At 37.1% G+C, this 26,131-nt stretch overlaps 3 protein-coding genes across 10 annotated transcripts in view; all 3 read left to right on the forward strand.

Annotated features, from left to right (window-relative positions):
* Positions 1-10,109, forward strand: part of nsd3 (nuclear receptor binding SET domain protein 3) — a 37,537-nt gene extending 27,428 nt beyond the window's left edge. For all 7 annotated transcript variants that reach the window (XM_016677106.1, XM_016677105.1, XM_016677103.1 and 4 more), the window contains 10 exons: positions 275-431; positions 3,785-3,987; positions 4,078-4,190; positions 4,278-4,424; positions 4,820-4,942; positions 5,808-5,924; positions 6,536-6,677; positions 6,764-6,870; positions 6,958-7,162; positions 8,146-10,109. In XM_016677106.1, coding sequence (XP_016532592.1) covers positions 275-431; positions 3,785-3,987; positions 4,078-4,190; positions 4,278-4,424; positions 4,820-4,942; positions 5,808-5,924; positions 6,536-6,677; positions 6,764-6,870; positions 6,958-7,162; positions 8,146-8,387 — 1,556 coding nt within the window. In that variant the 3' untranslated portion in view covers positions 8,388-10,109. The remainder of the gene's footprint in view (positions 1-274; positions 432-3,784; positions 3,988-4,077; positions 4,191-4,277; positions 4,425-4,819; positions 4,943-5,807; positions 5,925-6,535; positions 6,678-6,763; positions 6,871-6,957; positions 7,163-8,145) is intronic.
* LOC103145867 (lymphocyte antigen 6 family member D) overlaps positions 1-26,131 on the forward strand; it is a 670,619-nt gene that overhangs the window by 431,052 nt on the left and 213,436 nt on the right. The gene's annotated exons all lie outside the window — the stretch shown is intronic.
* Positions 14,337-26,032, forward strand: plpp5 (phospholipid phosphatase 5). Of its 2 annotated transcripts, none has more exons than XM_007563465.2 (8): positions 14,337-14,496; positions 17,047-17,173; positions 17,293-17,401; positions 18,474-18,564; positions 18,655-18,718; positions 18,820-18,944; positions 20,682-20,852; positions 21,912-26,032. In XM_007563465.2, exons 2-8 carry the CDS (start codon positions 17,103-17,105, stop codon positions 22,079-22,081), a joined length of 801 nt encoding a protein of 266 aa, XP_007563527.1. In that variant the 5' UTR covers positions 14,337-14,496; positions 17,047-17,102; the 3' UTR covers positions 22,082-26,032. The 2 variants fall into 2 exon arrangements, with proteins under 2 accessions (XP_007563527.1, XP_016532614.1); XM_016677128.1 differs by having other exon boundaries at positions 17,052-17,173.

Raw genomic sequence — 26,131 nt, forward strand, 5'->3', positions numbered from 1 at the left:
AAATAATTACTAAATTTTCAATTAAAAAGTTTTTTCTTGTCCTAAATATTAATAAAATATAATTTAAATCCTTATGTCCTGCTTAGGCTTGTCTGCAATTGAGATTCAGAGTTTGTCCAGGTGTTTGATGTGCATCCACCTAATCATACACTCCTCCTCTCTTTGCATACCCATTCTCCCATCCGCATGCACACACACACTTACACACTCACACACACTCACACACACTTTCATGTGCACACACAAACACATGTTTACATCCATCCAAATGTAGGAGGAAAGTTGCTGTGCTGCGACTCATGCCCAGCTTCCTTCCACCCGGAGTGTCTGGAGATGGAGATGCCCGAAGGCGCTTGGTCCTGCAGTGATTGCAGGGCGGGGAAGAAGCCTCACTACAAACAAATTGTCTGGGTCAAACTGGGAAACTACAGGTAGGCAGAGCACATTGATCGCAGAGTGGTGAGGGTTAGATGTCTGTCAGTGTGTGGTTACATTTAAGCAGAGGTGGGTAGAGTCCCCCAAAAACGTACCCAAGTAAGAGTAGGACTACTTCAACACGTTTTCACTCAAGTAGAAGTAAAAAGTAGTCGTCCAAGAAATGAATCAAGAGGGAAAAAAGTATTTGGGAAAAACTAGATGTCGCAAATGTGGAAAATTCTTTAAGGAGCGGCATTATGTAAAATCTTCGGTTTTATTTATTGTATCATCACAAACATGCATGTTGGAGAAATCCTTTAATCTCTGATGGCAACCATTCAGCCGTGGAAAACGCCTGGGTGGACCGAGGCGTGTCACGATAAATTTTACAGGACGATAAATTGTCCCAGAAGTTAAGCCAACAATAAAATATTGTTGGTTTAAGACCAATTTCAAGTAATTTAAAGACAATGGCATAATAATAATGCAAGAACATATTCTTAAAGATCAATAAACTTGAATTTCTAATCAACATTTAACTCTGGAACTGGAAGACATTTTAAATATCCAAACTAAATTAAAGAAAACACAAATGACAAATAAATTAAATGCTGAAGTCTATGTAAACAAAACTGATCTTCAAAAAAAAGGGCTAGTTGAGACCAAAGCATCAGACTGAAGAGTTTTGTCATCCAGTTTTTGGTAGAAAGAGAGAAAAGAGCAAAATGATAAATCATGCAAATCGAAATTCATCCATTTTCTGTACACCCTTGTCCCTTAATGGGGTCGGGAGGGGTGCTGGTGCCCATCTCCAGCGAATGTTTCGGGCGAGAGGCGGGGTCACCCTGGACAGGTCACCAGTCTGTCGCAGGGCAACACAGAGACAGACAGGACACACAACCATGCACACACACTCACACCTAGGGACAATTTAGAGAGACCAATTAACCTGTCAGTCATGTTTTTGGACTGCGGGAGGAAGCTGGAGTACCCAGAGAGAACCCACTCATGCACAGGGAGAACATGCATATTCTAACTTGCTGGGTTGCACGGACGTGTTACAAATGGAAATTTAACTTGTTTTAATTGATCATGTGATTAATTAACTTGTTGCTTATTGCAACAGGTCTGGTTGGATGTAGCACCTCCTTCAAGGCGCAGCTCAGTCTTTGAGCTGCAGTTGCTGATCTCCTTACAGAGCAGCTCTCCTCTGTGACTTCCCCCACTCAGCTCCTTCAGACTAGCCAGCAGCAATTAGCAAACACCTAGAACTGTGCATCTCATTATATGAGCTGCTTCTCATTGCAACACTGGCAAAACGGAGGAAAGATTTGATGACATCTTGAAGACATTGTTTCTTAAAGTGACAGAGGCCCAATTTCAATGAATTTTAAGTCATATTTAATATATAAATCATTTTTTTAACAACTTGAATATACTATAAAGAGGCACAAAGTGCCTGGAAAGTACATAATGGTGCCCCTCTAACATTTAGATTTACAATGAATACCATCCCTTTCCTACAAAAGAAAAAATACAGGCGACTTTATTTGCGTGATATTAGTTTTATATATATATATATATATATATTTTTTTTTTTTTTTTTTTTTTTTTCCTGTCCCCCAAGTACCGGTTACTTTTGACTCAACAATTTTGGCCTACTTGTCGAAAAGTTTGGCTTAACGTGTTGACTTGGCACCCAGGTTCTCCAGATCAGTCATTAAACAAACTGGAGGCTTCAACTCATGAATACTGGATTTAAAAGACCTGCTGCCAACGTCTAGAATAACGCAGCACACCTTGAGGGATCTAGTTGGATCCAGAGCTAATTTGGCAGTAAAAGTGGAACTGACACAATGTTATTTAGGCTGGTTGTAATGAAGTGCTGCAGCGGTTTATGTTCTCCTAGTTGAGTGGAAAGACTGGACTAAAAAAATGTATGAGAAACCTGCAGGCAGCTTAGGGAACCACTCATTAAGACCACTCTAAAAACATTCACTTTGCTGGATAAATGCTGCAGGAGTTCTTACCCTGTCATTGTTAAGAGGAGAAAAAAAATAAACATTTTGGCATCGCCTGCTTTTATCCTAAGGGGAAAAAAAGCCTTCAGTCTGAGTACCTGTAATATCTGAACCTGGCAGGTGAAAGAAAGCAACTAAAGATGAACTCTTAACATCGGTCTCTCAGAAACCCACTGATTTGTATTCTTTATTTTTAGATGTTACAAAATAAATCACATTCTGAAATAAAACAGGTTGGGATGTTTTAGATGTATGTTCTGCATTTTCCTGGAAACTGTTTAGCAAAATGTTTCCTGAAATGAACCAACAGGAGATCTGATTTAATTAACCTCGTTTGCAACACCTAGTCTCCCTAAAAGAGGCATGTGGGTTTGTTTTGTCCTGCAGATTGTTAAAGCAAGCTGGAGCAAATATAAATGTAAACACTGTGAGCTTTATTATTTCAATAATAAAGAAATTAATTTGTTTTTGTGCTTCGGTGGAGGATGAATCTCTGCTCAACTTTGCCTAAAATAAATACTCCAAATTCAGGTAGTCATCGTTTAATTCAGTAACTGTTACCTCAATTCCTCCATCAGTATGAAAAACAGAAAACCACATGTGAATGAGCAGCATCTAATAACTAAATCAGTTTTGAATAATTGTGTAGAAATGCAATTGTTTGTAGAATTAGGTTAATCCCGGTTTATGGCACTATTTTTAGATAGATGAAATAACAGTAGATTATAATGCTCTACCGGATTTATGTAATTATCAATCTATTTAAGAAGATCAAATTATTTATTGCGTCATGTAAAAAAAAATGCTTATTCAAACAAACGCTGGGTAATTAAACAGAAGCTATTATACAAAATTCACATCTTGAACGTTTTTTGTACTTCAATTTGGTTTAAAAAGAGCTTTTAAAAATAGCCCAGCCGTTACCTAGCAACCACAGGCAAGCCCAGCCCGTTACCTAGCAACCCCAGAAAAGCTCGGCAGATTTGGTGAGCTGGTTTTACTGCTGTATTAGCTGTTCCATTCCTGCTGAACGAGGTAGATGGTTTGTTGTTGATTAACCAGTCAGAAAAGACGGTTGGATAAAATGTTTTTCATGTGCGAGTGTAAACGTTGAGTTGGATTTAAAGTGACAGGAGCCCCAAAGAGCTCAAAATAAACTGATCAGACTAAAATCTCATGATCTAAGAATGATTTTGTGAAAAAAATGTAATGAGCATGTTTGGTTTAGCCCATAAATCTATCCTAACCTGTTTAAGGTCACTTTTAAATAAAACACCACAGATCCCTCGCTCTGTAATTACTTTTCTAATCCTCTCGGTCTCGTTACGTTTGACGTTCCTTTTTAGATGGTGGCCGGCTGAGATCTGCAACCCTCGCTTGGTGCCGTCAAACATCCAGAGCCTTCGGCATGACATCGGCGACTTCCCAGTCTTCTTTTTTGGTTCCCACGACTACTACTGGATCAACCAGGGCCGCGTGTTCCCATACGTGGAGAACGACAAGAACTTCGTCACGGGTCAGATCAACATCAACAAAACCTTCAAGAAAGGTGAGATTTGAACCTTTTTGAACCTGTTTGGGTTTCTGTTGCCTCACAACACAGCTGAAGGGATTTCATGCGACGCTGTTCATGTTTCAGCTCTGGAAGAAGCAGCCCGGCGGTTTCAGGAGCTCAAGGCTCAGAGGGAGAGCAGGGAAGCTCTGGAGCAGGAACGCAACTCCCGCAAACCTCCACCATACAAAATCATCAAGGTTTACATCCCTTTAACGTCTCTAAATACACAAAAACGCTTCAGTAGACTCTATCTTAGCGGATATTCTGTTTTTTTCCTGTAACAGTCCAATAAGCCAGTGGGTAAGGTGCAGATGCACGTGGCAGACTTGTCAGAAATCCCTCGATGCAACTGCAAACCAACAGAGGAGCATCCTTGCAGCCTCGACTCCCAGTGTCTAAACCGTATGCTGCAGTACGAGTGCCACCCGCAGGTTTGTATCCCCTTTGTTTGGTAAACAGCTGCATATCCATTGACCATAAAATTTATAATTACGAAATTTAATCTGCTTTAACGGAAACACACCAAGTTAGAAAAAGCTCAGGGTTTTTTTTTTTATAAAAAAGCTTTTTATACTAGGATGAGGTGGGGTTTTTACAGCTGCTACAAAATTTATTGTGTATTTCGCAAATCTGCAATGAAAACACTTTTTTTTTTTTTTTTGAAGAAAATGACAGGAAGTTGTAGCAGGATGATACTACTTAGTGTAATAAGTGTAATAAGATATTTTCACTAGGCTGAAAATCCTTGTTAAGATTTTGTGTTTTTGCAGTGTAGGGCTGTAAATGACTAAAACCCAAAGTGTGACCCCTCTCTTGTCTGCATCAGGTGTGTCCTGCAGGAGACCGATGTGAGAATCAGTGCTTCTCCAAGCGGCTGTACGCAGAAACTGAGGTGGTGAAGACGGAGGGCTGCGGCTGGGGGCTCAGAACGAACCAAACGCTCCGCAAGGTGAGAGCCAAGCCTGACGTCTGGACCATATGTGTCAAACTTGAGGCCCGAGGGTCAAATCCAGCACGCCATAAATATTTATGTGGCCCTCTAGTTTCCAGGGAGTGCATAAGTGTATGCAAGATAACAGTTGAATGCTTAAATATAATTTTATCAATCAAATCAAAGCAGGTTTTATCTATTTACTGTCCCTCCAGTTTTTTTAAACTATGTGATTTTGGAAATTCAGGTAAAATCAGTAGATCCCCACACTTTTTTGCAATAATCCATAATTGTGAGTTTATTTAAATTTTCTACAAAAATAGTCAAAAACATGTGACTACGAACTCCCACCTGCAGGTGGCAGTATTTCTTATTTCTACTACACTGCTGCCTCAACCTCACTTTGTCACATTATACGGCATTTACTGCTGTACATAAAGACAAATACTTCTAAATTAGCACCATAAAATCAAAACATATTCTATATTATTTAATTTTAAGAAGTACTACTCAAATGTAACCACAACTATTTATTAATATTTTAACAGATTCATATCTCTGAACAGATTCATACAGTATTGGTTATCGTAATAATTACTGGGATAGTTTATCATATCAAATTGATTATCTTGACAGACCTATTTCTACAATCTGTTAACTAAATGATGATACACAGTAGTTGCACTGGAAACAAATGTTGATCATAATTTTGTGATTGAATGTAAAACTTAAATTTTTTTATGTAATTATGTATTAGGAGGTTGCTGAAATCAAAACCTGTCATTCAACCTGCTGCTGTCACGACTGACTAGTCAGATAAAGGCGTCTGGTTTATGCCTACTGTAATGAAAAGTGTAATAAAAAGGTTTTCCGTTTCCTTCAGGGTGACTTTGTGACCGAATACGTGGGAGAGGTTATAGACTCGGAGGAATGCCAGCAGCGAATTAAACGAGCCCACGAAAATCACGTGACCAACTTCTACATGCTCACACTAACCAAGGTAAAGATGCTGCTGCTGTGGAAACGTGGAAATTAATCAGTGCCGTAAAAACGCTGGCATGTTGATGGATCATATGAATAAACCACTAAACATAAAATGATGTAAAATAATAAACACTTTAATTTAAACACTGAAAAAGCATAATGCTTCCATAAAACGTATTAAAACAGATCATCAGTAATTCTGCACAAGAAAAACTTCACCTACAAAATGTTTTTTCTTAAGGGAAATGTCTGGAAGGTTATAAAATGTTTCTATGTTCATAAAACATTTAACCGTAAAAACGTGTTCTGTTTTTTTTTCCTTGATGTTTTATTTTTAGCTCTTTAAGCACTCTAGCTTTTTGATGGAACTTTGAAAAAGATATTCGATGTTGTTTATGAAATGTTTGAATCTTTATGTACAGTTTTAACTCTGCAGATTAGAGGTAATCCACCTTAAATTTAAAGTTGTGCACTCAACATCGAAACTCTGGAGAGTGGAAACTCTTGGCAGTTTAAGTAAATCCTTAAAAGCTTTTAATCAACAAGGCGTCAAAGCCAACGACAAGTGTAAGTTTTAGTTAATTAAAAGAAGAATAAAACTTCTGTTTTTTCGATATTGCCGGACAGGACCGAGTGATAGACGCCGGCCCAAAAGGAAACTCGTCTCGCTTCATGAACCACAGCTGCAGCCCCAACTGTGAAACCCAGAAGTGGACGGTGAACGGAGATGTTCGCATCGGGCTCTTCACCCTCTGCAACATCGAGGCTGGTGAGTTGAAGACGGAGCATCTATGGCAGCTGTTTTCATGACAGACACACCATTTACTGGGGGACTTGTTGTTGGTTTGTCTGCAGGCACAGAGCTGACGTTCAACTACAACCTACACTGTGTGGGCAACCGGAGGATGTCCTGCCACTGCGGATCCGACAACTGCTCCGGGTTCCTCGGCGTTCAGCCGACGGTGAGCACGTTTGCTCCAAACTTCCCGGAAGCGAACCCGAGATTGGTGAAACTTCACACCTGATGTCTTTTGTGTCGTTTTCTCCAGAGTGCCGTGGTGATGGAGAAGGAGGAGAAGGCTAAGAACGCCAAGCTGAAGCCCAAGAAGCGGAAGCTGCGGCCGGAGGGCAAACACACACACGAATACGTCTGTTTCTGCTGCGGAGAAGGAGGAGAGCTGGTGATGTGCGACAGGAAGGACTGTCCAAAAGCGTATCACCTGCTGTGTCTCAACCTCACCAAGCCGCCATACGGTAAACACAACCTTCATTGTTATTAACCTGAATTTTGACAGAAAAATCTGATTGAGATTAAAAATATATCTTGCAAGAGAATCTTCACCAAGACTGGCAGCAGCACACGGTGTTTACAGAACATCTTATGCAAAACAGAAAAAATTAGTGCCATCATTAATAAATTAGTTAAAAGATTTCTCAAAACATTTACAGACAAAATCAGTAAGAAGAGCCTTAAAATCATTCTGTGACAACAACAAAATGGGTAAAATTCACATCATGCATGTTTTTATGCTTTCATTTGAGTCTCTAAAAACGGTCAAAGTGTTTAAAAAGACCACTTAAGGTTTTTGATATCTGGAAATGATCCGTTTCAAAACTCGTCCAATTGTTGAGTAACATTCTATGGGCACTGCGATGTTACCAAGCAACCCCAACCAGCCCAGCCAGGTTACCTAGCAACTGCAACCGGCCCAGCCAGGTTACCTAGCAACCGCAGCGGAACTCCAGCATGTTTGGTGATTTGGTTTTCTGTGTGCTGAACAATAGCTGCTGGAAAAGACGAGTGTTTTGTTGCTGATTACCGTTCGGAAATCACTTGCTGCATTTTGTTGGTTGTGCAGAAGGCTCGACTTTTGCCTTTTTTTTTTTCTTGTATAATTGCGCTTCTGCTTGCAGTTATTTTCATTTACGAGTGTAAATGTTGAGTTCGGGGCATCCCCAGAACAGAATCACAACAGAACCGGCCTTTTTTATCAGGCTGTTGAGCCTTTTTGGACCCTGGCTCTGACTATGCTACTTATTTGGATTTAAAGTGACATGAGGCCGTAAATCAGAAAATAGTCAGAACTGACCAGAATGACATCTCATCATTTACAATTGATTTGTGCAAAAACTGTAGTAATTATGTTTTGTATCGCCCTTCGACTCATTCTAACCTGTAAGCATGGGTCACTTTTAAAGCCTCAGTTCAGACCTTATCTTCAAGCTTCTCTCTGCAGGACGCTGGGAATGTCCATGGCACGACTGCAGCGTATGCGGCGCCTCGGCTTCGTCACTCTGCGACTTCTGCCCCCGTTCGTTCTGCCGGGACCACGAGGCGGGGGCGCTCACCGCCTCCGCTCTGGACGACCGCCTCTGTTGCTCCAACCACGACCCGCTCAGTCCGCTGGGCTCCGACTCGACCCAGCCGCGGCGCTTCGATCGGAGCCCCGTCAGGGTCAAAGAGGAGTCTAAAGAGTGAAGCCGCAACTTCCACTATACCTCATTCCCAGCGAAGTGCTCTCTGACGTCTGCAGCGGTGCACTTCACAAGGGGGATACAGTGTTTGTTTTTGTTTGTTTTTCTGTTTTTTAAACGGTGCGATAGCCGCTGCTAGCGGCTGGGACACGCCGATGAACTGATGCTGTTGGCAGCGAGAGCAGAGCGACTGAAGGAACGACACGGGAAGGTGACTGAGCATAATCATGCGCTGTTTTCTCTCCTCTCGCCATAAAAGACCAATAGTTACACTTTCTACAGCTCGCCTGCGCCCTCCGGAGGGCCCAGACCTTACTGCGTTTCTTCTTCTACTGTTGGCGCTTTTTTGTCACATTTAAATGTTTCGCATCATTTTAATATCAAATTTTAATATCAAACGCAATCTGTTTGAACTCAAAAACATTCATTGAAATGATGATTTAATTTATTTAAAGGGGAGAAAAGCGAATCAAAACAACCTGGCTAAAGGTAGGAAAGTAATTTCTCACTAATACTTGGATATAAATATTTTATATATTCTTCTTTGCTCTGTTTCAGTTCAAACACACTTCGTTTTGAGCAACAGTGACATAATGTCATACTTTGTCCATCTGAATGAGCTCCAGACTTTGACTAGACCTCTTGAAAAACCTTCATAATGACCTTTTTTAAGTCATTCAGATGTGGAGATACCACTTTTCCATTTTTTCTACATTGAACAAAAACGCCAAATCTTACCAAGTATTTTTGGTTTCTAGTGCGCTTATGTTACACTTGAAATAAGACAAAACTGACTTACAAATAACTTTTCAGGAAGACGTGGGAGCTTATTTTAACAAGACAATTTTCCCATAAGTGAAATTATTTGCCGATGGAACTAGCACTTTCTCATCAATATCAAGGAATTATTTACTTAAAACAAGCTTCCGTATCTTCATAAGTTATTTTTGTCTTAATTCAAGTGTAATAAGATATTTTCACTAAAAAAACCAGAAATACTTGGTAAGATTTTGTGTTTTTACAGTGAATCTAAAATCCTTAGAAATATGATTGTAACCATTACCAGACTGATCATAAGATGGTTTTTGAGATATTCTGGCCTATTTTAATCTGTTAAACTGCTGATCACCTGGGATTAATTTCCTGTTAATTAATGATTTATTAGGCGTAGACAGGTACGTCTTTACATAGACTCAGGATGCTGTGAGCAGCCTTTCCTTTCCTCTATAAATATCATCCTTTGAAAGCAGCTTTTTGTGTTCAGTTAGATTATTTAGCTCTGATATTAAACATTATTTGATCTGAAACATTAAAATGTGACTGAAAAACAAGAGAAACCTGTAAGGAGGCGAACACTTTTTCCACAGTCCTGTAAGTGTTGCCGTGCTTCGGCGCTCTGAAGATCTCAAAAGTTTAGAGAGGAGTAGAGGAGGAGGAGGAGGGGAGGTGCTACGTCGAACCTCTCCACCCGCCGTGCTGCTCTCCTCCCCCGTTTACCTGCTGTAAACGACGTAGACGAGGCAGCTCTTCTTCATCGCCTCCGACACAATCCGCCACCCTACTTCTTCTTTCTTGTGGAAAAAGAACTCGGAAAAATGACCAAATTTGTGCAATTTTACTTTTTTTTTTGTTTGTTTTTGTTTGTTTTGTTTTCCAGGACCACACTACATTCCAATCCTCCTTGAACATGCTTTTTAATATACTTATGGGGTATAGATGAATATAATTATATACAGTATCTATGTTTGTTAATGTTTACAGACAAATTTCTCTCACTTCATCTCGGTGAGTGGTGTATTACGTTTGTTTGTTTCGGTGTTGAACATTACGCAGACCTCTTTGTGAAAATAGTCCTATTAAGGTGAAATATAATGGTATATAGTGTAATGGTATGACATTACAGAAGTACTTGTGATTTCATATTGCCAGTCCCACTCGCCATTGTGTACATAATTGGCTCACCATATTGTAAAGTACTTAAAAGTCAGGACGGCGGAGGCTCTTCTGTCGCGTCTGGAAGGAGAACTTCCTGGTTTTTTGGGGATTTTTTTTAACGTTCTCACGCGTCCTTTACTTAATTCCCGTTACCTGTATAGTAAATGGTTGGGGAGGGGGGGCCAGCTTGTGATCACTGGTGCTGTGTTTCAAGTATTGTTAATAAGCCTTAAGTTTTAATTTTCGGCACGCTGCAGAGGGTTGCAGCTCATTTCAGTTGTTTCATTTCACACGTGTACTGTGACGGCGTTTCTTTTTATGTTTTTGCCAAACCTATGAAAAGCACTTTCACACGGGCAGACACAGAAATACACGGACAAGACAAGTATTTCAAAAAACAGATACCTCTTCTTGTTATAACATTGGAGTTTAATCTATGTTGTGACTGTTTTTGCCTCTTAGTTGGAAACATTGTGAATGCTAGGTCTCCTTTTCCTTTCTTTTTAAACAAAAGTGGCCTAACTGCTAGGAGTTTATTTTGTTGTTGTTGTTTTGGACAGAGGGCGGCCCAAATAGGAATAAACTGCCACCCCAGCTTTTGGTTTAAGCGAGAGAAAAAATCCTCCAGAGGCACTTCTTTTTGTTTGTTTCCAGGAAGAAATGGTGTGACAACAATCCAGTCCAGTATGATGTACAAACACAAACTTCTGTACAGTGTTTTTAAATTGCTCATCAAGTCAGAACAAAAGTTTTTGTATTTATTGCACCGCATTTTATACAGATTTCTTTTTTCCAAACACCAGTGCAGTAACTCGTCTCCCTTCTCAGACGAGAGAAGGGAGACGAGTTACTGCACGTCTCCCTTCTCTCGTGCAGGGAGACGTGCACGAGAGAAGCACGTCTCTCGTGCCAAGGTGTAAACGAACATAGATGATGAAATAATGAGATAAAAAACACACACACACACACACACACACACACGGGGAGTTTTATGTTTTATGCCTGTATCTAACCATTTTCTTACATTTGGTGTAATGATTCCACATTTGATGACAGCATCTGCTTGTCGGCCTGTTTTATGACTCACTGTAATCGGTGTTTTAACGCAGTTCGGTATTGAAATGCGAGGTTTTTTTGTTGCAGATAAATGTAATCATGGCAGGATGAGAGAATTTTCTGTAATCATGTCTGCTTTTCTTTGTTTTTGCCCACGGAAGAAATTTTTGGGGGTCACAGGGTGAAAAAGTGCCAATGTTGCCATGTTCTTTCCTTTAAAGTGTCTTTAAACTTGCTATTGCTTTTGTTTTGCTTTTTTCAGCAAGGCCAGTGTTGCAGCTTTTCAGCAGTTAATGGCTAAAATATTATACGTGAAATCCCCCTTTTTATGTTGCTCAAGTCACTTAATTAAGACCAGGATGAATTGCAGATAATTGCATTGAAAGATTTATTTTTAGGACTATTTTTGCTCTTCTCTAGTAGTTTAAGCTTTCTTTTTCCCTGTTAAACTTGTAGCTGAATGTAGGAAAAAAAAAAAGGAAATAATTAGGAGATTTCTTTTCAACTCCAGTTGTGCTGGAGGTTTTCACATTTTCACCTCAAACCTTTTACAAATCAGACAAATAATCAGAAAAATTACACATTGGAGTTGAGCTATTTATGAAACTAATCCAAAGAGCTGAAAGTGATGGATTCTTTACGCTCTGTATTTTTGCTTTAATTGTACTTCTGTAGTGCGTCGTTAAAGCACTTTCCTTTGCGAACTTAAAACTTGATGTTTCTGTATGTCTTTGCTTTTCTCACATAAGCCTCCTTGTTGCTTGAGGGAATGTCTTCTGGTTTTTGTGGTTGTATAATTCCCACTGAAGCCTCTGTTTTTGTTGTAATGGTGAATGTTGTCGAGCTGGAGTGCATGCTTCCAACATCAGAGGATTCGAATCGATGCCATTGTTTTACTGTATTTGTTGCTTTTGTTTTGATTTTCACCACATTGCACAGAGATTCTGCAAAAAAAAGAAAATAAAAAAACCCCAAACAGCCTTTATTTTTGTTTTTCTTTGCACCTGTAGATCGCATGATCGCACTCGCATCTTTGTGCCAGTTGGTCGCCTCCTGCCCTACTGAGCTGATGCAGCTGAAGTGTTACTGCTTTAATTGTCTCTCCGTCTGGTTTTATGCTTTTATTTTCTCCTTTAAGTGACCCTTAGCTCTGATTTTTGTTTCAAATCTACGAAGAAACACCCAATCCCTCTCCCCTTTGATGGTCAAAGGGAAAGTTTCAGTTCACTGTTACGTCTTTTTTTTTTTTTGTGCAATGTTGGGCCGTCTGTTGTTGAGGTCTCACCTGACATCCTGTCAAATAGTGTTGGAATAAATGAATAATTTCACCTGCATAAGCACTCTTCATCTCTTCTTACTTGTAGGAAACCTGCTCACAGTAACGCTGACTGGGGTCATATCTATCTCTCTTGGTGTTGCTTCGATTAAACCGTGGATGAACACACACCGCCATGTTAACTACCTGTGTTACGGCATACCACACACACATTGTCGAGGAACCTGTAAATACTTTGCATTGAATTTGCATAGACTCATGTTACTGTGGTGTGCTCTTTTTTTATTTTTATTTTTGCCTGTAAAATTCTGCTTCTAAATGTGTGTGACTGTTGAGAAGACACTCTTCTTTTTGTACATGATCTGTCTTTTTATTTGAAGATATTGATTCTGTCCTTTTTCATTCTGAAGTTGAGTTTGAAGAGTTCAGACATGCCTGAAGTTTGACTTTAATAAAGCTGTACTCTGTCTCAGTGAAACATTTCTTGCTGCTTCACTTTTTAACCATCTATGTAGCAATATATAGCTTTTATCTATTGATATTTTAAAAAGTATTCAGCCCTTTGGATGTTTTACTCTTTTATTGCTTCTACAAATCAATCACATTTGACAAAATTAATAAAGGAGTAAAATTGCAGGTATGACTGAGATCTACAGACTCCAAAGGTGCATCTACTAAACAGTTTAATAGGGTGAACACATATGTAATCAAATATTTATATTTGTCATTATTTTTTGTAGAAATCGGCTTTCACTTTGACATTCGGTTTTTTGTCTTTTCTTATATTTTAACAAAGAAAAGCCCAAATTGTGTTGATCATGATTATTAATTTTAAAACAATAGAAGGATAAAACATCCAAGAGGATTAATACCTACAGGTTCTGCAATATATTTAAGTGTTTGATGTGCAAAATGAAAAGTGAAAAATACGTAAATAATCGATATTTATTTTTCAATTGAAGTGGATTTAACCCCTAGATGGCGAGCTATAACGTGACGTGGCTTCTTGCATCCACGTGTCAAAGCTCGTAAACTGGGCCATATTGAAACTTCTGGTTTACAGAACTCCAAAAAAATAAATTAAGAAATATGCATGCATATTTTCTAAAACAAGTTTAGTTTCATTTAAGTGAAATTAATCAATTATTTGTAGATGTAGGTAATGTTAAGATAATATATTAAGGTACAGTTATTTTTAATATACATTTGTGTGGCTACAGAGTGCTTTTATCTCACTTTATCTTGTTTGTGTCATTTTATGTATTAAAAAAATAATACACAGAATTGAAACCTAATACAATTTTTGTAGATGGTAAATGCGTTATGTCATCATAACATCTCACTGTAAAAAACAATTCTAAGAATGCAGATCTCATAAAAGATGTCATAAAACTATTCCAAAAATGAATTTCAAGACAGAAATGTACCTGTTTTAACAACAACAACGAAAACTTTCGCAGTGACTGCTGACTCTATTGAACAAAGAAACTGGGGAAAAAAAACCCCAACTAAAATTAAGTAAAGAAATCATAATAATAATAATATATCTTATCATAATTATTGTTGTTAATAAGCTTAATAATAATAATAATAATAATAATAATAATAATAATAATAAAAGACAAAAACAATTATGTTTGCCTCTCTCTGGGACTTTTATCATGAAACTACAAACCGGAAGTGTCAGTTTTAGCCGTTAGCTTCACTTGCAGCTACCCTCTTCCGTGACACCTCTGTTTCTTCAAATACCTCCAGTGTCTGCAGGAAAAGAGGGATGCCGAGGCTCGTTTTGTGTAAATTAACGCGTTAAATCAAGTATGGAGAGTTGAATTCCGGCCTGTTTAAGGTTAGTAACTGAGACACTCTGCTTCTTTATGATAACACGGAAATGAATCAGATGAAGGATGTATTGTTGTTTGACAAATGCTAGCTTAGCTTATTACAGATTTGCTTCTACTTGATTTTTTTTTCTATTTATTTGATGTTTCTCTATCCTGACAGGTTTTGGTTTGGAGATTGGTTTGATTTTACAATTACCTAAATATGTATTTAGTGAAGTTACATATTTTAATCACACTCTCACCTGGATGTGGAGGGTTTACAGGTGCAGCATGTTGGCCTTTGTGTCAGATTTTAGTTTTAGACAGCGAGGAAAGACGGGGTATAATGTAGCATATTTTATTCATAAGTGTAAATAAACTGCTAAACCCGCTGAGAAAAATCCCAAATGCACTTCCTGACAACGATTTAACATATTCAATTCACATTATCGACAATACTTCTGTGAATAAGTTATAACGTGTTTTCATAAAGGCAGATAAAAATATCGACAAGCCAGTAAATAATCCGGTTTTTCCCACTCTTTTAAAATTGTTTATTGGCAAAGGGTTTACCAAGGAAATTAATCTGTGGGCAGCACGAACGGGATTAATAACAGCAAGCTTTCAACCAGTAAGAGCAGAGAGTTAAGACCAACAACAATGGATCTCTTCTGTACTTAAATATCATTATAACTCTTTATGTTAGTGCTTAAAAGCCACCGGAGGGAAAGGCCAAATGTAAAACATACAGCCAGCAGGTTAAACTGGACTTACTGCTCAAATCATGTCACCAGCTCAGTTACAGAAAAATAAACAAGCTCTTCTTGCATTTCAGTTATGTAGTGAAGTGATATTACTTTCCATCAGAAATAGGGAAAATTATCATTCCTGTTTATTAAAACCTAAAAAGAATATTAAAAAGACTGAAAAACTTTTCTGTCCAAATACAACAAAAAAACATAATATTTCTGATTTCCAAAAATTGCAATCAGCCATGGAAATATTGGTTTTAAATACTAGAAACTTAAAGTATTTATCCCTTTGATGCGTCTGTTATTCTAAAATCACTTTTCATTTTTTTGAACCAGAAACTCTGGCTGATTTACTCTGACTCACCAAAATAGGACAAAAACAAATTAGGAAAAACACCCCTGGTCTGATGAGTCTGGATTGCAGCTGCAGCACTGAGATGGGCGGGTCAGAACCTGGTGCGATCAAAGCATTGAGATATTTTTAAGTCAACATGAACTAAAATCTCTGAGGAATATTACCAAAAGCTGATTTGGATCTGCTTCAGTGTGTGAGTCAGTAGACAGATGTGATCACGTCTACCATAAAATCAGAGGGAAAGCAGAAAGTTTGGTTATTAAAAGATGAATGTTTAGTGTTGTATCTAACATTTTATGAGAAGATTTTAATTTTGCTAAACTGCTTTAAAACAACTTTTACTAATTTAATAACCTAGACTGATACATGCAACATAACATAACACATACATTTTAGTTTTAGTCATTAATTGGTGGTATTTGCACCTGCTACCCCCAGTTGGCAGATGTTGTCAGTGGCTGCTGATCTGCTCTGCTTTTATATTTTAGAGTCTGACACCAATCAAAAATGTATCTTTAGTATCTTCTCCAAAGGTCTTGTTTCTATTTTGTCTTTACATTTTTCCATTTAGCTTAAAAACGTTGAAATTAAAATGGAAACAGGCATTGTTTTAAGTGGAAGTAAAATATTTGTCTGTCACTGTGTTGATTTTTATTTAACAAAAATCTCAAAGATCGTTTTTAGCTCCAAACTATGAATATGAAGCCTCTGTTTTGCCCCAACTCTTTCTGCCTTTATGTACTTTATCACTCCTCCACGCCACTTTTTTTTAGCAACTCCATATTATACAACAAAGCCATGTTTTATTACTTCCAGCTTATGTCTAGGGCCTCTGTGGGAAATGGCTCAAACAGGTCTGCTGCACTGTTTGCTTTTGGAGTTCCTTATTCAGGTTTCAGTGAAATTCAACAACATTCTCAATGATTAAAATCAGTTACTGAAAAAACTCTAAGAAGCTTTGAAAGCTTTTTTTTCACCAATAGTTTTGCAATCTAAGGTTTGATTAACAGCCTAAATTTGTAAAACAATATTTACAGTTGAAATTTGATATTTTCATATACCTAATAAAAAGATGCATACACTTTTTTTTTCATTTCCTGAAGTGAAGTCAGACCAAAATTATTTGCCAGAAAACTCGTGTGTACAAGAGACATTTCAAAACATAAAATTTTGTTTCTTTAGTTTACCTTGTCCCTGCTGTAGAATGTTAAATACTGTCACAAGACATTATTAATAATGGTAATAAATTATATATAATAATGAATTGAAACTGTATTATTTAGTTCATTTGTATTGTTTTTATCTCAGAAGTGTGGTGCTGGAAAATTTTGAAAATGTATGCCATCTTATATTCATTTAAGATGATTGTAATCGGGTCTCAGAGTGCTACTAAATAGTTATAATGATCTCCTATAATCTCCTATATAATCCTTTTGAGTATTTTTTGTCTTTTGTTAACCCTTATTTAGTAAAGAAGTGGCAGGATGATGTTTGCTGTTGACTGAAGTCCAAACCAAGAACCAAAATGAAGAGGAGGCTGCTGCAAGGTTTCCTGTCGGAAATCTCCATCCGGTTTGCTCTTCTGTTTGTGTTCCTGTAAGTTTTATCCTTTTTTTCTTTTTTAACATCACAGCAGTTGATGACATAGTGTAGTTTACAGTTCAGCTTTATGGACCCGTCTTCTGAGACGCAGGTGTTGTTTGTGGTTCTGTTAGTGTGACGGAGCAGCTCCCTCCTTTCTACCGAGAGATCCAGGCCGAGGAGATGTGGCTGTACAAGTTCCATCGTGTGGAGTCGGACCACGTACCAACCCCTCTCATGTTTGTATGTATCCCTACAAACAGTAAATATACTTTATTATATGTTATATGTATATGTTTTTTTAGAACACCTAAATATACTTTATATTGGGGTGTAACATGGTAATGACCCTTGAACTTTTGTACATATGAGAAAGTTACAAACACAAACTTGAAATGGATTTTATTGGAATTTTTTTGTGATGGACCAAAACAAAACGGAGCGTAATGGTGAAGTTGTGCTACATTTTTAGTAAACACAAATCCCAGAAGTGTGTTGTACATTTTTATCCTTTACTTGTTCAATTAAACGCCTTGTGATCTTTCTTTTTACTGTAAACCAGTTAGAGTTTAATTGACAGTAGACCTGTAACAAAGGTTACAAGGTTTTGGTTATTTGTTTAAGGGTCTTCCTGTGGTCCACACCACAAACATTACAATAAAACCATGCTATTACAAACATTACAAAAAGGCATAATAAAGTACCTTAAGACACAAACAAAATCAAAACACAAAAATTCAACAATTTCAATGATAAATTGTACCATAAAATATTGTGATATACAACAACAATGTTGTTTTAGGGCCATTTTCAAGTAATATATTGATAATGGCATAATAATGCAAACCTGCCCTATCAAAGACTAATAAACTTTAATTTTGTAAAGATGAAAAAACCCACTGGGCACTGGAACTGGAATATATATTTTATAAATCCAAAATAGATCAACCAAAAACCACAAATAAAACGGAAATAAAAATCTCACACAACCAAAACCATAAATAAAATGTATTATGACGTCTCTATAAACAAAAATGCCCTTCAAAAATATTAATCGGAATCTAAATTATCCAGCTCATTTTAATTTATTGTGCAATTAATTGTACCCATCAATATTGTTTTATTGATGGGTGACAGTAATATTTTATTTTTAGGTGGAAAAAATGCTCAATTTAATTATATTTAGTTTTTTCTGCCTGTTTTTAACATCATGGTTGACCTGTTTTTGAAAGTTCGGCCACATGATAATGGTTGAAGAAGTTTTATTCCTGCAGAATGATGTTTAGTTTCTAAAATTGACTGCTGCTCTTTTCAGAGTGTGGCTGTTTTAACCCCCCTGATTATAATCGTGGTTTTTAATCTGTTGAGAAAGTCTGAGCATGGCGATCTGAGAGAAGCCTCTCTGGGTGAGAAATAAACTCCTACAAACATGTTTCTGACTCATTTCTTGTTTGAGGTGACATATGTTTTTCATGACTCGGTTCTGTTTCCTCCAGCTGTGACTCTGACTCTGGTGCTCAATGGAGTTTTTACCAATGTCATCAAACTTGTTGTTGGCAGGTAAAACATCTCAACATCATGCAAAGTTTTGCAGTTGTTTTTAGTTTTTAGTTCGCCTGCCAATGAAAACATCATCCCGCCTCTGGTTTTATTCCCTTCAGGCCGAGGCCAGATTTCTTCTATCGCTGTTTCCCAGACGGTCAGATGAACTTGGAGCTGCGCTGCAGCGGTGACCCAGATGTTGTCATAGAGGGACGAAAAAGCTTTCCCAGCGGACATTCCTCTTGTAAGCAGCATTTTGATTGAGCTGGTACCAAAATAGTTGTATAAAACGTATTCCTTACTCTATTCAGTAAGTTAAAATCAGTGTATTGCTAAAAATAGCCAAAATGCTAATGTTAACCTAAAAGCTACCAGTGGCATGTAGGGCTTCACTAGCATGTTGTCTTACATTGACTTCCTCCATTAATTGTGCTAAACATGGCTAATAGATGAAATAATAGCTGAAAAGCTTATTTTAGGGAAAAGGCTACTGCTAGACTGCTAGTGGGGCGCAGTGCACTGGTAATGTTTCTGCTAATGTTAATGCACTGCCTTCTGATTTCTACTTTTACAAAAGTAAAAATCAGATGTTTACTTCGTGGCACTTCGCTACCAGAAAACATGGTCATCTCTTAGCAACAGATTAACAACAAATATTGTTATTGTTCAAAAAACATAAGATTTCTTCTGCTCTTTTGAAATACTGCTCATCTTACAGTACTTACTATTTAACAAGTAAATTTTGCATAAAAATGAAAATGTTTCTTTTTTTGTCATTGGTGGTAAATATAAACATTTAACACAAAAGTAAAAAAGTAAAAATCTTGTCTGCTTAGACACAAGAAACTTACGGTTAGTAAATTTTGCAAAAGTAAAAATCTGAAGTTCACTTCGTGGCACTTCGTTACCAGAAAAAAGAAAAATATGCTCACCTCTTAACACCAAATTAATAACTAATATTATTTATGACACATAAGCCCTTTTGAAATACTGCTTGTCTGCTTGGGCACAAGAAATTACAGTTGGTAAACTTTGCAAAATTGAAAATCAGATGTTTACTTCATGGCACTTGGTTACCAGAAAATGCCCACGTCTCTTAGCAACAGATTAACAACAAATATTGTTATTGTTCAAAAAACATAAGATTTCTTCTGCTCTTTTGAAATACTGCTCATCTTACAGTACTTACTATTTAACAAGTAAATTTTGCATAAAAATGAAAATGTTTCTTTTTTTGTCATTGGTGGTAAATATAAACATTTAACACAAAAGTAAAAAAGTAAAAATCTTGTCTGCTTAGACACAAGAAACTTACGGTTAGTAAATTTTGCAAAAGTAAAAATCTGAAGTTCACTTCGTGGCACTTCGCTACCAGAAAACATGGTCATCTCTTAGCAACAGATTAACAACAAATATTGTTATTGTTCAAAAACATAAGCATTTTAGCATTATTTTAGCCTTGCTTAACAAGTGAAATAAGAGAAATATTGAGGCTTTTATTTTGAAATTTTCCATAAGCTTCATTTTAAAAGGCCTCATTAATCCCTTGTGTAACAGTGGTTGGTTTAAACCAGTCATATGATGCCCAAAACACCAAATACCTGTTGTGAAAAATGTGAAGGCTTTTATTTTGTCGGGTATGTGTTGCTCTTATTTTGACACACACAAAGTGGTTGTTAGTTTAGGTTTCAAGAGTCATAAGGAACTTACTTCCTTTGCTCTTTCTGCCATCTTGTCTGTAGTAAGTGTTCCTGTATAAAGATGGCATCTCTGTAGTTCTCTACACCTCTGCCCTCCTCAGTGTTCTGTTGCTATGGTGATTATTCTACTTCTGTTTTGAGTCTGACACAAGACAGTGTCAGTTAGAATCTGTTTTGATTTGAATTTGGCTCGTTTTTTTCTTATGTCGCCATGGTTACTCAAAATGCCAAAGAAAGAACTGGCATTTCTCATTTCTTTTTTCTTCCCCCCCCCCCCTCAGTTGCTTTTGCAGGTTTGGGTTTCACAGCGCTGTACATCGCAGGAAAGCTGCGCTGCTTCAGTCCGGCTGGCCAAGGCAGAGCATGGCGGCTATGTGCCTTCCTCACGCCTTTGCTCATCGCAGCTGTAATCGCTCTTTCCAGAACCTGCGACTACAAGCACCACTGGCAAGGTCAGAGTTTCTGGGCTAGAAAGTATAACTTCAACATGTGCTTCTGAAAATGATACTCAGGGAATAACATTACACTAAACCTTTTAAAAAAGTATTGTAGGTAAATACAACGGTATGGAGTGGAAGGAGAAAACAAGTTCCAAAACTGGAGATGACGCTGTGGATAAAACAGGAAAAGTCATGTCACCAGTTTGGCAGAATTTCAGATATTTTAAACAAAAAGCTAGTCAATAATTATCAGTTCAACTATATGAAACGCATATTGTGTTATGCTTTTCAGCTGTAAGGTCCAGCCTTAGTTTGAACATGTAATTAAGCTTTGTAAATGATCAAGTGTTTATTTAATTATTTGAGATGGATTTCAACCACCTTTATTTTAAAAAATGCTTGTTTTTGCTTTTCTTTTATAATACTAGTGAGACAAATCAAGCTTCTTAAAGATGAATTAGAACGGCTTGATTTTCAGTATTTACTTTTTTTTTTAAATGGGAAACTTAAATGAGAAATGATTCAATATTTAATATTAAAAAAGGTTTAAAACATTTTTGTAGCATCCAGTAAATTTTGAGAAAGCCAGAAGTGATAGTTAAATAATGATTTATTAAAGCCGTACATATGTTCATCAACCTACGTAAGAGTTGGACAACAAGAAATAAAAATTACAGCTGTTTTTACCATCCATTATTATCCACAGCCCATCACATTTGCACAATCCTTTCCATTAACACAGAAATCACAGATTTCAATCCCAGTTCCTTTGTTCCCTTATCGACTGAAGCTAAAATTTAGTTGCTTTCTTTTTTTTATGTTTTATGTTAACTATAGCTACCTCAATAAGAAAGTTACCAAAATAAAAGCATAAACCCTTAAAGGTAGTTACAATAAGCAAACATAAATGCACTGATCTGGTTTTTACAAAAGGTTTTTCTGAGGCTGAAGAGGAAGCACTTCAGACTGTTCAGACTTAACTTGGGAATCATTGACAAAATCAGGAAGTTATAAATTAAACAAGCAAAGTGTGATTTTCAGCCTGACTCGTCGCTCTCGTCCTCCATGCAGATGTGTTAGTCGGGTCCATGTTGGGTCTGGCCTTCGCCTGGCTCTGCTACAGGCAGCACTTTCCTCCGCTTCAGGACCCGGACTCCCACAGACCGATCCGTCAGAGAGAGACTGTTCCCGTGGCGCAGGAGCGCAAGTTGGCCAACTCCACCTTCCTCTTGCCTCTGTAGAGCCGCTGCGACCTGAACGCTTTCCATGGGATTACAAGGAGATCCGTGGAGTTACGGTTTTCAGAATGACTGGGATGGAAACTTTGTTAGTGTTTATATTTATTGTTGGTTATTACCGCTGCAGCTTTTGAAGTTTCTATGATTGTGAATGAATTGATTACCAAATCATCAACAGTTCTATTAGGCAAACTGAAAAGTGTCATAACATACCGGATATTTTAGTTTCATGGTTCGACTTGAGTCTCCACCTGGCCCAGTTCTGTGCCTTCAGGTTACAACAACTGAGCCAATTTAACTACACAACCACTGCAGTAGAAGCTTAACTGCATTAGCCATTGTTTGGTGACTTGATTGTTTATCTTGCAACTTTTTAAATAAGCAGATATGCAGACACTAGATCTAATTTATTTCCATTAGTCTTTATTCTTGACTGAGTAGAAGATTTGTGGTTTTAAGGGTCTGTTCCATAACAATGCAGATCTTTTGAATCTACTTCAGTGGTCTTCTGGTATTGAAGTGGTCGCAACACTGCAAAAACACAAAAACTTACCAAGTATTTTTGATCTAGTTTCCAATCAAATATCTTAGTCCACTTGAAATAAGACTAAACTAACTTACAAGTAACTTTTCAGCTACATATAGAAGCTTGTTTTCAATAAATAATTGCTTACTATTGATGAACAATTACTAGTTCTATAACATGGAAAATTTTTCCATGTTATAAGTGAAATAATCGACCAGTGGAATTAGCATATTTTGATCAACAATAAGGAATTATTGACTTAAAACAAGCTCCTATATCTTGCTGAAAAGTTACTTGTAAGATAGTTTTAACTTATTTCAAGTATACTAAGATATCTAGACAAAGAAAATTCTTAAGATTTTGTGTTTTTGCAGTGAACAATCAGGATCAGAAACATTATGCTCAGATTTTTCTCTGTTCATCATTTCTGACTCAAAGTAGCCAAAGCACAACCCTGAAAATTTGCAGGATATTGCCAACTTTTTGTGAAAGTATTTTTTTTTTCCTTTAAGGACAGTGACATGCTGTAAATTGATCTAAAAGCAACTGGGACCTTTTTAGCTAGCGTTTTCCACATCCTCTCTTTAAGACGCATATATCATCATTTTCTGTTCAGGTTTGTTGCTTCAACACAAAGATAATGTTTGTAAAGCCTGTTTCTTGAATTTCAGTAGGGTGGTGATTTGCCCAGTGAGGATTTCCAGGAGAAATGCAGTGAAATGTCTTCTCCTTCACTTAACTCAGACACAGAGAAAGGAAGGATTATTGTTAAAGTAAATCATTTTCTTTCTTTATTAGCTTAAAGCTCAACAAAAACATCTCCAATCACATTAATGGTCTGACTGTTTACTCCCTGTTTTGTATTGAATTATTGATTTTTGTAATCCTCGAGTAAAACTGTTCTAACGAAAGAGAGGTTTTGTTGGGAGAGGAAAAATCCATCTTCTTTATCAGTGTTTACTTCCCCAGTGCTCATCCTGTTGACATATTCCCATTGAAAATGACCTCAATCAGTCATTATTGTTTTTTTATTGCTATCATCAGTCATAGATTAACAGGTTTTATAGACAGGACTGTTAGAGATAAGGACGTGACTGTGTATCTGCTTAGAAAAGCAGTGAAAAGAAAAATCATGACTTATGTTTCATACTTTTTTATGTTCATTTGCTCTGTAATGTGATATTGTTACGTGAGAATCTAGTGTAAGCAGAGCTGAATTATAGGAATCATTTTATGTGAAAAGGAAGGGAAATGGGAGGAAAGTAATTTTAGTAGTTTGTTTCCTTCAAAGGTAGATTTGTGATTTAGATAAGTAGTGCAGCGCTGGGACTGTTTTCAGCCACAGATTGATGCACATTTCATTCGTTAAGACTTAAGCCACAAAAGTAGTTGGTTTCTTGAATAATTGATGACTCAAAATTAGTCGCACTCTTTTATTATCCATCCGTTTTGTTTCGTCAGCAGGTCTCGTTTATTGCTGCCTTTGTTTGTGTTGCTTTGAATCTTTCTGTTTTGCTTTAGTATTTCTTGAATGTTCATCATTCACTGTTGCGTTGTTTGTGTTTAATCTCTGGCTTCGTGTGCCAAACTCTTAGTACAACAAGCAAATGTAGCAGCACCACGCTGTGCTTCAGAGTTACTATAGTGCCTGCTGTAGTTTAACTTTAGTCTCTGCTTTAGCTGAACAGCCCAATGGATCATATTACAGGGTTTTATGACTGTAAAGGGACTGTGAGGGAAACCTTTCCTTGTTTCAGTGAATCCAACACTTACTGTAACTGGTTTTTGTTGACAGCTGGCTTTATGAATGAATTGTGGGGGGGTTTCTTGAAGCTGAAGAGAAATGCTCCTTGAGTTAGTTTTTGGTAGTAGGCATGGGTCGGTAAATTTGCATAATGTGACAACTTTATGCAAAAACACTACAATTTCAATGTAATAAACCAGAATCTAACACAAAAAAATTTAATTATGATCCGTTTTCTTCATATTTAAAAAACAAAACAAACAAAAAAACAACAACAATTAATAGTCCTGCTGAAATGTTGAATAAAAAATTAGTATGGATTTTCAAGTAAATGTGCTTACACGTTTTGCAAGGTAAACTTAGTCAGGCTATTTGCTCTGGGGCTAATTAGTTGGTTTCCACACTACAAAAATCAGTTTTTATTTTAGTGTTTGCTGCAACCAGAGAAATGTTTTGTCAGCCAGCTGACTGGCAGTGCAAAGCAACAGGTTGGAGAAGGGCAGAACTGAGTTATTCCATCTGCTCCAGCACTTTCTCTGTCTTCTCACTTAAACAATCAGTTTTTAACCTTTTTGTTTCCTTAACCTCTGCATATCTTGATACCACTAGCCGACCCATGCCTGCTGTGGAACCAGATCTATGTACTGGACCCAACAGAGGTTGGACCTCTCCTGCTGGTCAGGTGCTGCAAAAAGCCAAAATCTCACTTTTCATCTACAGGTTAACAGGAAACTGTTAACCTGTTTCCTGTTAACCTGTGTTAACCTGTGTTAACAAACCTGTGTTTTTTTTGCTTTGTTTTGTCCAGTTTTATTGTTACTTTTATTATTTTTCTGTCACATTTTTGTGCTGTTGCTTAATTTTGTTGGCCTTTTTGTTACTCTAATTGTTTTTCTTGTGTTGGACCTCTTGTTATCGTCTGTGTAAAACCAGCCAAAGTTTGCAGGTTCTAAGCACGTCTGAGAGAATCACTGCACTCCGATCAGACTTGTCAGAAAATGAGTGACTTTGTGCCTTTGTTTACCACGTTACTTTACAGATCCTCGCACCATGAGCTCACCCTGGTATTTTACATGTACAGAACTCTGTGTTTCCATGTGGCATGCTGCCTTTCTTTACCTCAGAACAAAAATTATCAAATGTTATTTTTGATGGAGTCAAACGTGAATGTCCTAACATTAAAGGGACAAACCTCACTTTCAGACCTTAAATCGAAATACTAGCATATTTAATTTCATGGAATGTTTGACTTTACTTGAAAATATTTTTTTTTTTACATGTGGTGATTATTAAATTAAGATTCGTATTCTAAGGCACTTTGGTTTTATATGTTAGGCTTCTTGATTTTGATAAAATTGTGCATGTTTTACAGTTGAACAGTATCTAATTTAACTCACGGCTCCCGTCCATTTGTTAGGCTTTTTGTGGTTTTCAGTTCATGTGTTTTGTATTGGATCAATGGAAACGGGATTATTCATAGAACTGCTTGTTAGCTTTAGGATCACAGCCAGATGTAGCTGCACATTCTGAGATAATGTCCTGATTTTTGTTTTTAATTTTTATTTTTCTTCATGTTGTGACGCTTTCAATGAACACTTTACTGTGTTGGGGAAATAGTCCTGGTGTTTGCATATTTTCCTTTTTGGTAATTAACTGAAAATTAAAACCAGAGATGCATCTATTACAAAAACTGTCTAAATGTCTTTTTTTTGTTGTTTTTTTTTTGTCTTTTGGTCAGTGACTAAAACTCCACATTTTACAAATAATATGTACATGTATATCA

This window comes from Poecilia formosa, unplaced genomic scaffold (assembly GCF_000485575.1).
Source record: "Poecilia formosa unplaced genomic scaffold, Poecilia_formosa-5.1.2 Scaffold148, whole genome shotgun sequence".
Lineage (NCBI taxonomy): Eukaryota > Metazoa > Chordata > Actinopteri > Cyprinodontiformes > Poeciliidae > Poecilia > Poecilia formosa.